The sequence below is a fragment of the Heteronotia binoei genome, chromosome 5 (genome assembly GCF_032191835.1).
Source record: "Heteronotia binoei isolate CCM8104 ecotype False Entrance Well chromosome 5, APGP_CSIRO_Hbin_v1, whole genome shotgun sequence".
NCBI classification, from domain to species: Eukaryota; Metazoa; Chordata; class Lepidosauria; order Squamata; family Gekkonidae; genus Heteronotia; species Heteronotia binoei.
In genome coordinates this window covers 3696853-3712123 of record NC_083227.1, presented here as the reverse complement: position 1 = coordinate 3712123, position 15271 = coordinate 3696853, and the positions used below count along the sequence as shown (strand labels likewise).

At 47.7% G+C, this 15271-nt stretch overlaps 1 protein-coding gene across 1 annotated transcript in view; it reads right to left on the bottom strand.

Annotated features, from left to right (window-relative positions):
* The window catches only part of LOC132571561 (zinc finger protein 850-like), a 33782-nt gene extending 27929 nt beyond the window's left edge, over positions 1–5853 (bottom strand). Inside the window, exons 1-2 of the mRNA XM_060238361.1 lie at positions 5832–5853; positions 336–2770 (exon numbers count right to left, since the gene is read on the bottom strand). Coding sequence (XP_060094344.1) covers positions 336–2770; positions 5832–5853 — 2457 coding nt within the window. The remainder of the gene's footprint in view (positions 1–335; positions 2771–5831) is intronic.
* Positions 5854–15271: the final 9418 nt, after the last annotated feature.

Genomic DNA, 15271 nt, shown 5'->3' with positions numbered 1-15271 from the left:
ATATATGCTTTTGAGAATTGTCACGCTGACTGAATCTCTTTTCATAATCTGCACACTCAAAAGTTTCCTCCCCCATGTGTGGGATCTTCGATGCAGCTGAAGAGTGCCACTCTAACTGAATCTTCTCTCACACTCTAAGCACTGAAATGTATCTCCTGTTTGGATTCACTGATGCATGACTCTGTTCTCCCATTTCCTGCTCCCCTTACGTTCATTGGAACCTACAGGATGAGAGCTGCCATTGCAGTAACGGAGGGTGATGGACAAACGACTTATCAGCAAGTTCAAAGTGGGGGGAGTGCACTCATTCATTGGGATGGACATTAAGAATTCTAAAGATTCTCCCCTATGTGTATTCTCTGATGCCGTTGAAGATTCCTCCTCTCATTGAATCTCTTTCCACATTCTGAGCACTCAAAAGGTTTCTCCCCTGTGTGGGTTCTCTGATGATATTGAAGATGGCTACTCTGACTGAATCTCTTCCCACACTCTGAGCATTCAAAAGGTTTCTCCCCTGTATGGGTTTGCTGATGATATTGAAGAGTGCCACTCACACTGAATCTCTTTCCAAACTCTGAGCATTCAAAAGGTTTCTCCCCTGTGTGGGTTCTCTGATGTTGTTGAAGAGTGCCACTCACACTGAATTTCTTTCCACACTCTGAGCATTCAAAAGGTTTCTCCCCTGTATGGGTTCTTTGATAACGTTGAAGACTGCCACTCACCCTGAATTTCTTGCCACACTCTGAGCATTCAAAAGGTTTCTCCCCTGCGTGGGTTCTCTGATGAAGTTGAAGATGGCCATTCTGACTGAATCTCTTTCCACACTCTGAGCAATCAAAAGGTTTCTCCCCTGTGTGGGTTCTCTGATGATGTTGAAGACTGCCACTGTGACTGAATCTCTTTCCACACTCTGAGCAATCAAAAGGTTTCTCCCCTGTGTGGGTTCTCTGATGATGTTGAAGAGTGCTACTCCGACTGAATTTCTTTCCACACTCTGAGCATTCAAAAGGTTTCTCCCCTGTGTGGGTTCTCTGATGATGTTGAAGACTGCCACTGTGACTGAATCTCTTTCCACACTCTGAGCAATCAAAAGGTTTCTCCCCTGTGTGGGTTCTCTGATGATGTTGAAGAGTGCCACTCTGACTGAATCTCTTTCCACACTCTGAGCACTCATAAAGTTTCTCCCCTGTGTGGGTTCTCTGATGACGTTGAAGATGGCCACTCTGACTGAATCTCTTTCCACACTCTGAGCATTCAAAAGGTTTCTCCCCTGTGTGGGTTCTCTGATGAAGTTGAAGACTGCCACTCCGACTGAATCTCTTTCCACACTCTGAGCATTCAAAAGGTTTCTCCCCTGTATGGGTTCTCTGATAACGTTGAAGAGTGCCACTCTCACTGAATTTCTTGCCACACTCTGAGCATTCAAAAGGTTTCTCCCCTGTGTGGGTTCTCTGATGAAGTTGAAGATGGCCATTCTGACTGAATCTCTTTCCACACTCTGAGCAATCAAAAGGTTTCTCCCCTGTGTGGGTTCTCTGATGATGTTGAAGACTGCCACTTTGACTGAATCTCTTTCCACACTCTGAGCAATCAAAAGGTTTCTCCCCTGTGTGGGTTCTCTGATGATGTTGAAGAGTGCTACTCCGACTGAATTTCTTTCCACACTCTGAGCATTCAAAAGGTTTTTCCCCTGTGTGGGTTCTCTGATGATGTTGAAGAGTGCTACTCTGACTGAATCTCTTTCCACACTCTGAGCACTCATAAAGTTTCTCCCCTGTGTGGGTTCTCTGATGACGTTGAAGATGGCCACTCCGACTGAATCTCTTTCCACACTCTGAGCATTCAAAAGGTTTCTCCCCTGTGTGGGTTCTCTGATGATGTTGAAGATAGGCACTCCGATTGAATCTCTTTCCACACTCTGAGCATTCAAAAGGTTTCTCCCCTGTGTGGGTTCTCTGATGATGTTGAAGAGTGCTACTCCGACTGAATCTCTTTCCACACTCTGAGCATTCAAAAGGTTTCTCCCCTGTGTGGGTTCTCTGATGATGTTGAAGAGTGCTACTCTGACTGAATCTCTTTCCACACTCTGAGCATTCAAAAGGTTTCTCCCCTGTGTGGGTTCTCTGATGAAGTTGAAGATGGCCATTCCGACTGAATCTCTTTCCACACTCTGAGCAATCAAAAGGTTTCTCCCCTGTGTGGGTTCTCTGATGACGTTGAAGAGTGCTACTCCGACTGAATTTCTTTCCACACTCTGAGCATTCAAAAGGTTTCTCCCCTGTGTGGGTTCTCTGATGATGTTGAAGATGGCCACTCTGACTGAATCTCTTTCCACACTCTGAGCATTCATAAGGTTTTTCCCCTGTGTGGGTTCTCTGATGATGTTGAAGACTGCCACTCTTAATTAATCTCTTTCCAGTCTCTGGGCACGTAGAAGTTCTCTCTCTTCTGTGGCTTTTTTTGTGCAGCTGAAAGATTCTACTCTGACTGAATTTATTACTCATTTCTGAGAATTCAGAAGTTTTCTCCTCTCTTTGTATTGTTTGGTGAACAAGGAGCTGTGATGTATTTCTGAAATACTTCATTATCCTGTGCTTTGGAAAATGTACATTCTGCTTTCTTCCATTACGCTTCTCAACCATACCACCACCTTTCTTTCTCTTAGGTTTGCCTTGATTCCTGACAATTTTGTTCATGTTTTCATTTTTAACTCTATGTGGCATTTTCTGATGAAGTTCCTCACCCTCCACATTCCTCTGCTCATCTTCTGCTGGAATAGAGAGAGAGAAGCTTTTAGCACTTGGAAAGGGAGTAAGATCTAACAGCATCTATATGACAATACGAGGAAAGTTTGGCTGATCTGAACCACACATCCACCTTTCCCCAAGAATAATTAATATTTAAGGATACCTCCCCCACCCGTCTGTCTGCCCAGGCATCTCTTTTATAAGAGGTTGAATTAATCTAACTCGAACCTCATGATACCACTTACATCTCAGCATCAGATGCTCAATATTTTCTGTCTCCCTAGACTCACATTCACAAAATCTCTGTGCAAAAGGATCTATTCTGGAGAGCCAGTTTGGTGTAGTGGTTAAGTGTGCGGACTCTTATCTGGGAGAACCGGGTTTGATTCCCCACTCCTCCACTTGCACCTGCTGAGATGGCCTTGGGTAAGCCATAGCTCTGGCAGAGCAGTCCTTGAAAGGGCAGCTGCTGTGAGAGCCCTCTCCAGCCCCACCCACCTCACAGGGTGTCTGTTGTGGGGGAGGAAGGTAAAGGAGATTGTGAGCTGCTCTGAGACTCTTCGGAGGGGAGGGCAGGATATAAATCCAATATCTTCTTCTTCTTCTTCTATTCTGAATTTGCCCTCAAGCACCATGGAGGGGAGAGCCTCACATCTAGCCACTGTTAAGGCTTTTCTGATTTTTCTTTACATCAAGGTGTGTTCGATATGCTGTTCAGACTGAACCATATCCAATTTGACTGTGCACTCTGCATTTGGAATTCTATGAAGATCTGCTTGTTTTTCTATATCCTCAGTTTAAGAACGACCTTGGCCTGAGCCCAGCTCATGGCTAGAATCACCTGGGGAGGGGAAAATTGAAGTAACTGTGATTTGTTATGCATCAATTTCAACCATTTAGCTTGAAAAGTATCAGATAATAGCAAATGGATTAGTCCAGCAGTTGCCAAACTTGCTTAATGTAAAAGCCACACAGAATAAACTTTAGGGTTTTGAGAGTTGCAAGAAATGAATGTCAGATGTTTGAGAGAAGAAAGGAAGGGAAGGCGGGAGGAAGCAAAAGAGGAAAAGAAGTGAGGGAGGCAGGAAAAGAAAGAAGGGATGAAGGAAGGGAGGGAGAAAGAAAGCGATGAAAGGAAGGAAGGAAGGAAGCCCCAAAGAGCATTGCGGTCGGCTGGAAAAAACCAGCTGACCGTCCCTGGGCCAAGGGAGGCCAGATTGAAGGCCACCCGAGATAGGGCCTTCTCTATTGCTGCTCCACTGCTGTGGAATCAACTCCCGGTAGAGGTGCGGGCCCTGCGGAGTTTGGAACAGTTCCGTGGGGCCTGTAAGACCCACCTCTATAAACTAGCCTTCAACCAATGTTAAACTAGGAAATGCCTCTAAAAAATTGCTCTTGGTTACTGAATTTTATGGAATTATTGAAGATCGAATGTTTTAGCACCATTGTAATTTGTAAATTTTAACTTGTAATTTGTCTTAACTTGGATTTTATTTGCAATTCATGTAATCTGATGTATAATGTATTTTATGTTGTAAGCCGCCCTGAGCCTGCTTTGGCGGGGAGGGCGGGATAGAAATTAAAAGTTATTATTATTATTATTATTAAGGAAGGAAGGAAGGAAGGAAGGAAGGAAGGAAGGAAGGAAGGAAGGAAGGAAGGAAGGAAGGAAGGAAGGAAGGAAGGAAGGAAGGAAGGGAGGGAGGGAGGGAAGGAAGCCGCCCTGAGCCTGCTTCGTCAGGGAGGGCAGGATATAAATTCGAGAAATAAATAAATAAGGAAGAGAGGGTGGATGGGAGGGAGAGAGGGGGGAAGGATGGGATGAAGGGAGGGTGGAATTAAGGGAGGAAAGGAGGGAGGGTGGAATTAAGGGAGGGGTGGTGGGTGGGAGGGAGGGAGGAAGGGTGGAGGGAAGGAAGGAAGGGAGGGAGGAAAGGAGGGAGGGAGGGTGGAAGGAAGGAAAGGAGGGAGAGAGGGTGCAAGAGAGGGAGGGTGCGAGGGAGGGAGGGATGGTGGAAGGAAGGGAGGGAGGGAGGGAAGGAAGAGAGGGAGGAAAAGGAAGAAGGGAGGGAGGAAGCGATGAAAGGAAGGATAGAAGGAAGGGAGGGAGGAAGGGAGGGAGGGAGGAAGGGAGGAAAGAAGGAAGGAGGGGAGGAAGGAAAAGAGGAAGGGAGGGAGGGAGGAAGGGAGGGAGGAAAGGAAGGAGGGAGGGAGGGAGGAAGGGAAGGAAGCCGCCCTGAGCCTGCTTCGGCAGGGAGGGCGGGATATAAATTCAAGAAATAAATAAATAAGGAATGGAGGGAGGGAGAAAGGATGGGATGAAGGGAGGGTGATAGGAAAGAAGGAAAGGAGGGAGGGAGGAAGGGAGGGAGGGAGGGATGGTGGAAGGGAGGGAAGGCGGGTGGAAGGAAAGGAGGGAGGTTGGAAGGGAGGGAGGGAGGAAGGAAGGGAAAGAGGGAGGGAGGGAGAAAGGAAGGGAGGGAGGGAGGTTGGAAGGGAGGAAGGAAGAAAGGGTGGGAGGAAGGAAGGGAGGGAGGAAGGAAAGGTGGAAGGGAGGAAGGGTGGAAGGAAGGGAGGGAGGAAAATAGATGGGGAGGGAGGAGGGAGAGAGAGGTGAAAAGAAATCAACTTTTACTGCATTCTCCAAGCTCCCAGCTGGCTTGGCTTGGACAAGTGATTTAAAGAAAACTGCCTCCTCCAAGCTGGCCGACAAGGCAGTGGGAGCTTTGAGAGCCACACAATCTGTGTGAAAGAGCCACGGTTTGGCCACCCCGGACTAGTCCCTCAGGTTGAAAGTCCCTTTCCAGCCAGTAATGGAGTGAAGCCATTTTGACTTCCATTTTCAAAGTGCCAGTTTCTAGTCATGTCAGTACATTCGGGACACATCTGGGGACCTGAAGTTCGCTCTAAGGAATTTGGTCTGAACCCTCTGAAGAGCAGCAGAGCTGGAAGAGGAAGGGCCGATCAGAGCGCCACAGAGCCCTTCTGCAACTGCCTTCACTTGAAATACCTTTTGGGTGCCTGGAACATCAAGAGCCCCTTTTGCATGATAGAATTTTAGGATGCTGTTGGCAGTTCTCTCACCTTGCGTTGCTGCATGCTGCATACGGGCATCTCTGCCCTGTCCCCCAGATGACCCCAGAGGTCAGTTCCAATGCTATGAATACATGAAGTTTCCTTATCCTGAATCAGACCCTTGATCCCTTGGAGTCAGTATCATCTGCTCAGTCCAGCATCGGCTCTCCAGGGTCTCAGGCAGAGTCTTTCATTTCACCTCCTACCTGATCCTTTTCTCTGGAGATGCTGCCGGTTGAACTGGGGACCTTTTCATTCCACACAGGTCCTCTGCCAGGGAGCCACAGCCCTTCCCCTAGTAGTAGGACGTGCCTCAAAATGATGCAGTGCTATTCAGTATTTGGATTCATTCCTCATCACAACGGAATGGCACCCATGAAAGATCCTTACCCAAAGAGGCCACATTCTCATAGTTCTCCAGCATGACTTCCCTGTACAGAGCTCTTTGTCCCGGATCCAGCAGGGCCCACTCTGCCTCCGTGAAAGAGACGGACACCTCCTCAAAGGAAAAGGGACCCTGGAAGAAAAAGCAGATTCCCTCCTCTTCAGAGATCACACCTTGCAGAGGTTGCACACTGAAAGGGAGTCATCTGGGAAGGTATGGAAAGTAAGGCTTGGGATGGGTAAATGGAACAGTATTCAAGGGATCTCTCACACAGACTCCTTGTAGAAACAGAAGGAGCAAAAACTCCTCTGAGAAAATAGGAGGGATTCTGGCTGTCCTCTCCCCGCCCCCCCCCCCCCCATCTCTCCTACCTGGATTGCAGGTGCAGCAGCCGATTCCACCCCTCTGAAAAGATGAAGGCTCAACAACATCTCTTCACTACCTGTTCCTTAGACAAGGGAGGAAGGAAGGTTTTATATATATATATATATATACACACACACACACATACACACACTGTGGCTAATAGCCACTGATAGACCTCTCCATACTTTTATCTAAACCCCTCTTGAAGGTGGCTATGCTTGTGGCCGCCACCACCTCCTGTGGCAGTGAATTCCACATGTTAATCACCCTTTGGGTGAAGAAGTACTTCCTTTAATCTGTTTTAACCTGTCTGCTCAGCAATTTCATCGAATGCCCACAAGTTCTTGTATTGTGAAGAAGAGAGAAAAGTACTTCTTTCTCTACTTTCTCCATTCCATGCATTATCTTGTAAACCTCTATCATGTCACCCCGCAGTTGACGTTTCTCCAAGCTAAAGAGCCCCAAGCGTTTCAACCTTTCTTCATAGGGAAAGTGCTCCAGCCCTTTAATCATTCTAGTTGCCCTTTTCTGGACTTTCTCCAATGCTATAATATCCTTTTTGAGGTGCGGCGACCAGAACTGCACACAGGACTCCAAATGAGACCGCACCATTGATTTATACAGGGGCATTATGATCCTGGCTGATTTGTTTTCAATTCCCTTCCTAATAATTCCCAGCAGGGCGTTGGCCTTTTTTATTGCAATCACACACTGCCTTGACATTTTCAGTGAGTTATCTACCACGACCCCAATATCTTTGTCTTGGTCAGTCTCTGCCAGTTCACACCCCATCAACTTGTATTTTTAGCTGGGATTCTTGGCCCCAATGTGCATTACTTTGTACTTGGCCACATTGAATTGCATCTGCTACGTTGACGCCCACTCACCCAGCCTCAACAGGTCCCTTTGGAGTTCCTCACAATCCTCTCCGGTTCTCACCACCCTGAACAATTTAGTGTCATCCGCAAACTTGGCCACTTCACTGCTCACTCCCAACTCTTAATCATTTATGAAGAAGTTAAAGAGCATGGGACCCAGTACCGAGCCCTGTGGCACCCCACTGCTTACCATCCTCCACTGCGAAGACTGCCCATTTATACTCACTCTCTGCTTCCTATTACTCAGCTAGTTTTTGATCCACAAGAGGACCTGTCCTTTTACACCATGACTCTCAAGCTTTCTAAGGAGCCTTTGATGAGGAACTTTATCAAAAGCTTTCTGGAAGTCAAGGTAAACAACATCTATCGGGTCTCCTTTGTTCACATGTTTGTTCACCCCCTCAAAGAAATGTAACAGGTTAGTGAGGCAAGATCTTCCCTTACAGAACCCATGCTGAGTCTTCCTCAATAACCCGTGTTCATCAATGTGCCTACTCATTCTGTCCTTGATACCCCCTCCTTTCAGGGGTTGTGAATCCTTACCTTTGTTCTACAGAGTTTTAAAATACTATTTATTACATTCTGGGAGAGGCAGAAGAGAAGCAGCAGAGACCTATGAGCCTCTCTGGTTCGGGAGGACTCGCCTCAAAGAGATGAAGGGTTAGCTGCTATTTTTCTACTGGGTAACGGACCAGAGTTGTCCACTGTGAAGGTGACAAACAATATGGACTGTCTGCCAGAGTCTCGAGGTGGCAGGAGGAAGGTGGTGGGCCTAGCTCGCCTGGGAAATTGTAGATATTTGTATGCAAATGCTAGAAGTGTCCGAAGTAAAATTGGGGAATTGGAATGTTTAGTGTTGGGAGAAAACATAGACATTGTGGGCATTTCAGAAACTTGGTGGAATGAGGAGAATCAGTGGGACACGGTGATTCCTGGATATAAGCTATATCGGAAGGATAGGGAGGGAAGGGTTGGAGGTGGGGTGGCTCTGTATGTCAGAGAGGATATACAGTCCAGTAAGACTGAGATCAGAGAATTAGATTCACTTTTAGAAACGCTTTGGGTTGAAATAGAGGGCCCAAAAGGAAATTTAACTATGGGAGTTTGTTATCGCCCACCAAATCAAAAGAGAGAGGATGATTATAATATGATGGAAGGCTTAAAGATAGCAGCTAAACGTAAAAACTGTGTCGTAATAGGTGATTTTAACTACCCAGAGATTGATTGGGTCAATATGTGTTCTGGTCGAGAGAAAGAGATTGAGTTTCTTGATGCTCTCAATGACTGTGCTATGGAGCAGATGGTCTCAGAACCTACGAGGGGTGGGGCGATCCTGGATTTGGTCCTAAGTAATACCCAAGACTTGGTGAGAGATGTAAAAGTGATTGCGCCACTTGGGAGCAGTGACCATAATGTTATTGATTTCACCGTTTGTATAAATAGGGAGTTGTCCAAAAAGACCGCCACAACCACATTTAACTTTAAAAGGGGTAAATACACTGAGATGAGGAGGCATGTGAGGAGGAAACTGAAAGGAAAGGTACATACGGTCAAAACCCTTGGGGAAGCTTGGATGCTATTTAAAACTATAATGCTAGAAGCTCACACCCGAGTAATGCCCAGCGCAGAATGTCATACGGATCATCGTCTTGTACGCTGCAATCTCCGTCTTCACTTTAAACCCACACCCAGGAGAGGAGGTATCCCTTGGAGGAAGTTTCAGGTTGGCAGCCTCCAGTCAGCCGAAGTTAAAGCTGCCTTCCAGGCAAAACTCCAGTCAAGAATTGAGGACCTCAGTTGCCCCACAGACCCTTCTCCAGAAGCACTCTGGGAACACCTAAAAACTACCGTCCTACAGATCTCTGAAGAAGTCCTCGGGTTCTCCACAAGGAAGAACAAGGACTGGTTTGATGAGAACAATCAAGAGATCCAAGAATTACTGGCAAAAAAGAGATCTGCCTACCAAGCACATCTTGCTCAGCCCTCCTGTCCTGGGAAAAAAGCAACCTTTCGCGCTGCATGTAGCAACCTCCAGCGCAAGCTTCGAGACATTCAGAACGAGTGGTGGACCAAGCTTGCAGAGAGAACCCAGCTGTGTGCAGACACTGGTGATTTAAGAGGGTTCTACGAAGCCCTGAAGGCAGTATATGGTCCATCATATCAGGCTCAGAGTCCCTTGCGTAGTGCAGACGGCCAAGTGCTCCTCACAGACAAGGCATCCATACTGAACCGGTGGTCGGAGTATTTTCAGGTTCTCTTCAGTGCCAACCGCGTAGTTCAAGATTCAGCAATCCACCTCACCCCACTTCAACCGGTGAAAACAGAGTTGGATGAGATCCCCACCCTAGAAGAGACTGTTAAAGCCATCAAGCAACTGAAAAGTGGCAAGGCAGCAGGAGTTGATGGAATTCCACCAGAGATCTGGAAGCATGGGGGCACAGTACTACATAGCTCACTTCACAAAGTACTTGTCACCTGCTGGGAACAAGGCAAATTACCACAGGACTTTCGCGATGCAATCATCATCACCCTATACAAGAACAAAGGGGAAAAGTCAGACTGCTCCAACTACCGGGGGATAACCCTGCTCTCCATCGCAGGCAAAATCCTTGCCAGAATACTCCTGAACAGACTGGTGCCCACCATTGCAGAAGAACTCCTCCCAGAGAGCCAGTGCGGCTTCAGAGCTAACAGGAGCACCACCGACATGGTATTTGTTCTCAGGCAGCTCCAAGAGAAATGCAGGGAACAGAACAAGGGTCTGTATGTGACTTTTGTCGACCTTACCAAAGCTTTCGATACCGTTAGCAGGAAAGGCCTGTGGCAAATCTTGGAACGTTTAGGATGTCCCCCAAGGTTCCTCAGCATGATCATCCAGCTACACGAAGACCAGCGAGGCCAAGTCAGACACTGCAACGACCTCTCGGAGCCCTTCCCAATAGGCACAGGTGTAAAGCAAGGCTGCGTTCTCGCGCCAACTCTCTTTACAATCTTCTTTAGCATGATGCTTCAAAGAGCCGCAGTAGATCTAGATGAGGACGATGGTGTCTACATCCGCTATCGCACCGATGGCAGCCTGTTCAACCTGAGGCGACTAAAGGCACACTCCAAGACAATGGAAAAACTCATCCGAGAGCTACTGTTTGCTGATGATGCTGCACTTGTCTCCCACTCGGTATCAGCTCTGCAGCATATGACGTCCTGCTTTGCAGAGGCTGCCAAGCTATTCGGCCTAGAAGTTAGTCTGAAGAAGACAGAAGTTCTCCACCAGCCTGCACCCCAGGAAGATTATCACCCTCCCTGCATCACTGTGGGTGAATCAGTTCTGAAGACAGTCCAGCAGTTCAGCTACCTGGGGTGCATCATCTCCTCAGATGCCAAGATCGACAAGGAGATTGACAACAGGCTGGCAAAGGCAAACCGTGCATTTGGCCGACTGCACAAAAGAGTGTGGAGCAACAAGCATCTGAAAAAAGGCACAAAGATCAATGTTTACAAAGCGCTTGTGATGACAACCCTCATCTATGGCTCCGAATCGTGGGTTTTATACCGTCATCACCTGCGACTCCTTGAGCGCTTTCATCAGCGCTGCCTTCGCACCATCCTCAACATCCACTGGAGTGACTTTGTGACCAACACTGAAGTCCTCAAGCGGGCAGAGGTTACCAGCATCGAGGCACTGCTGTTGAAGACGCAGCTGCGCTGGGCAGGGCATATTTCTAGGATGGAAAACCACCGCCTTCCCAAGATTGCCCTGTATGGCGAACTCTCCACCGGCCATCGAAATAGAGGGGCACCAAAGAAGAGGTACAAGGACTCCTTGAAGAAATCCCTTAGCACCTGTCACACCAACCATCACCAGTGGTCTGACCTAGCCTCAGATCGCAAAGCATGGAGGCACACCATCCACCAGGCTGTCTCTTCCTTTGAGAACACACGCATAGCTGGTCTTGAGGACAAAAGGAGATTGAGGAAGAATCGCACTGCTACAGGACCAACCCTAAATCAGTCTTTTCCCTGCAGCCGCTGTGGCCGGACCTGCCTGTCCCACATTGGTCTTGTCAGCCACCAGCGAGCCTGCAGCAAACGTGGACTATTGCACCCTTCTTAAATCTTCGTTCGCGAAGCCAAGCCGAGAGAGAGAGAGGCTAGAAGCTCAGATAAAATACATACCACAAGTTAGGAAAGGCACAAACAGGCATAAGAAAAGGTTTGCGTGTTTAACAAACAAAGTAATGGAAGCTGTAAAAGGTAAGAAGGACTCCTTTAAGCAGTGGAAAACCAGTCCAAGTGAGATTAGTAAAAGGGAACACAGGCTGTGGCAAATCAAATGCAAGACTGTGATCAGGCAGGCAAAAAGGGACTATGAGGAGCATATTGCAAAAAACATAAAGACCAACAATAAAACTTTTTTCAAATATATTAAAAGTAGGAAACCAGCCAGGGAGGCAGTGGGGCCCTTGGATGACCATGGGGTAAAAGGATTACTGAAGGAGGATAGGGAAATGGCTGAGAAGCTAAATGAATTTTTTGCCTCCGTCTTCACTGTGGAAGATGAGAACTTTTTGCCCACCCCTGAACCACTAATGTTGGAAGGGGTGTTGAAAGACCTGAGTCAGATTGAGGTGAAAAAAGAGGAGGTCCTACAACTGAAGGACTGGAAGGTAGCAAATGTCACCCCCATCTTTAAAAAAGGTTCCAGAGGAGACCCGGGAAATTACAGGCCAGTCAGTCTGACTTCAATACCGGGAAAGTTGGTAGAAACCATTATCAAGGACAGAATGAGTAAGCACATTGATGAACACGGGTTATTGAGGAAGACTCAGCATGGGTTCTGCAAGGGAAGATCTTGCCTCACTAACCTGTTACATTTCTTTGAGGGGGTGAACAAACATATGGACAAAGGAGACCTGATAGATTTTGTTTCCCTTGACTTCCAGAAAGCTTTTGATAAAGATGCGGTTCAATGTGGCCAAGTGCAAAGTAATGCACATTGGGGCCAAGAATCCCAGCTACAAATACAAGTTGATGGGGTGTGAACTGGCAGAGACTGACCAAGAGAGAGATCTTGGGGTCGTGGTAGATAACTCACTGAAAATGTCAAGACAGTGTGCGGTTGCAATAAAAAAGGCCAACGCCATGCTGGGAATTATTAGGAAGGGAATTGAAAACAAATCAGCCAGTATCATAATGCCCCTGTATAAATCGGTGGTGCGGTCTCATTTGGAGTACTGTGTGCAGTTCTGGTCGCCGCACCTCAAAAAGGATATTATAGCATTGGAGAAAGTCCAGAGAAGGGCAACTAGAATGATTAAAGGGCTGGAGCACTTTCCCTATGAAGAAAGGTTGAAACGCTTGGGACTCTTTAGCTTGGAGAAACGTCGACTGCGGGGTGACATGATAGAGGTTTACAAGATAATGCATGGGATGGAGAAAGTAGAGAAAGAAGTACTTTTCTCCCTTTCTCACAATACAAGAACTTGTGGGGATTCGATGAAAGTGCTGAGCAGACAGGTTAAAACGGATAAAAGGAAGTACTTCTTCACCCAAAGGGTGATTAACATGTGGAATTCACTGTCACAGGAGGTGGTGGCGGCCACAAGTATGGCCACCTTCAAGAGGGGTTTAGATAGAAATATGGAGCACAGGTCCATCGGTGGCTATTAGCCACAGTGTATGTGTGTATATAAAATTTTTTGCCACTGTGTGACACAGAGTGTTGGACTTGATGGGCCGTTGGCCTGATCCAACATGGCTTCTCTTATGTTCTTATAAATGCTGCCAAAATATTTCAGACTTCAGAGTTTTAAAATACTATTTATTACATTCTGGGAGAGGCAGAAGAGAAGCAGCAGAGACCTATGAGCCTCAGGGATTATAAATGCTGCCAGAATATTTCAGACTTCTGTGAGACTTGGGTTTCCTCTATGGCAGGGGTGGCCAAGGGTAGCTCTCCAGATGTTTTTTGCCTACAACTCCCATCAGCCCCAGCTATTGGCCATGCTGGCTGGGGCTGATGGGAGTTGTAGGCAAAAAAACATATGGAGAGCTAACGTTGGCCACCTCTGCTCTATGGAGAGGGAAAGGGGTTGGTGGAAAAGCCATAGCATGAAACTTCACCGTCACAATGTAACAGATGTGAATCAAGCAGTTCTGGAGAGTTGAAGGAAATAAGAATGAGTTTTCAGAGTGTCTCTGGGCATGTTAAGTTCACAACCAGATTTTCAGCCAGATGCAACTTCAACAAGATATCACATCTGTCCCAAGTCCCACCCCAAGACCCTCCCCAAAGTTCCTGGCAGTGCTGGGCCATCACCTGCTAACCCTCCTCCACCCCCTGCTGCCCACAGCAGCCCCCCAGGTGACCCTTCAAGCACAAGCACAGAAGCCACAGTTCCACATTATTCTTTGCCCCCAGGGACACGTTTTCAGAGTTTGGCTGCTCCAGAAGGTGGAAGTTCCCTTTATTGACCAGGCTGAAGAGCTCTGCTGAGGCTGATCTACCTCCCCCCCCCCATCCTTGGCAAGTTGAGAGTGAGACTCTGATGGAAGGAAGGTGAGATGTGATTTTTTTAAATATGAGAGACGCTCACCTCCAGGAATTATTTTAGTCTCCTTTTGGAGGCATCACAGTTTGTGGACATTCAGTGCCACCAAGTAACTCTGTGTTGTCTCTAGAAATACGTATTCCCGACCTGAACTCTCTACCCACCACATTCACGGGCTGCCCCAACTGCACCCAGGCACAAGGAGTCCTTACCACAGGAGAGGGCATCTTGGGCACGCTCCACCGCCTGCACCCTCTGCCCCTGCTCCAAGGAAGCTCCTTCCGCCTCAGGGATTGCAGCTTCCATCTCCAAAGGTGGTCCCCGCATCTGAAACAGCAGCCAGGGAGAGGGGTAAGAGATGGAATGGAAAAGAGACCAAGGAAGGGATCCTGCCCCACTCCCAGATTCTGCACCCTTCTGTCAGCAGATTTGGTGAGTTATCTGCAGGGGTCAGAAATTCTGTAGCAGAAGAAGCTCTGGGCAATTATCTGGCAAGGAAACTTTAAGATAAGGTCAGATATTGTCGCTTAAATTGGACACATCTGGAGGAAATCCCCTCACCTGTTCTGGCTGCTTCTTCTCCTCTGCCTGGCTCAGGAGGAAACCTTCGGCCAGGGCCACTGCCTGGGAACTGGTCTCGGGCCCACATCCTCTGACCCAGCCCTGCATTTCCTGGGGCAGGAGAGTCAGGAACTGCTCCAGGATCACCAGGTCCAGGATCTGCTTCTTGGTGTGCCTCTCCGGCTTCAGCCACTGGCTGCAAAGTCCATGGAGCTGGCTGCAAACCTCTCGGGGCCCATCGGCCTCATGGTAGCAGAACTGCCGGAAGTGTTGGCAGTGTACATCTGAGGTCGTGGTGTCTTTAGACAAGACCTCTGGTACAGCTCTTTCCCAGAATTCAGCACCATTTCCAGGTGGGATGGGATGGGGACTCTTCCTTGCTCTCTTGCCAGCTCCAGGTCCTTCTGAGTCTTGCTCTTCCATCTCCTTCCCCTTCTCTTGAATTACCTCCGTCTCTGAAAAGCTGCCTTTATTAACTTGGCTATGAAGGGAGACTTCTGCCTGAGGGGATGGAGAGAGACAGACAGGAGTGTGTCAGAAGGAATATACACACACACAAACCTGCAGACACGTAAATGCACATATAAGTACAACCTCCATTCCCCAAGAGAAGCAGGAAATATAACATGTCCTTCATCCAGAGAATTATCGCAGTTCTCTCCCGGCCCCAGTATTCCCGCTCACCCTGAAAGAAGGGCCATTTTCCAGAGT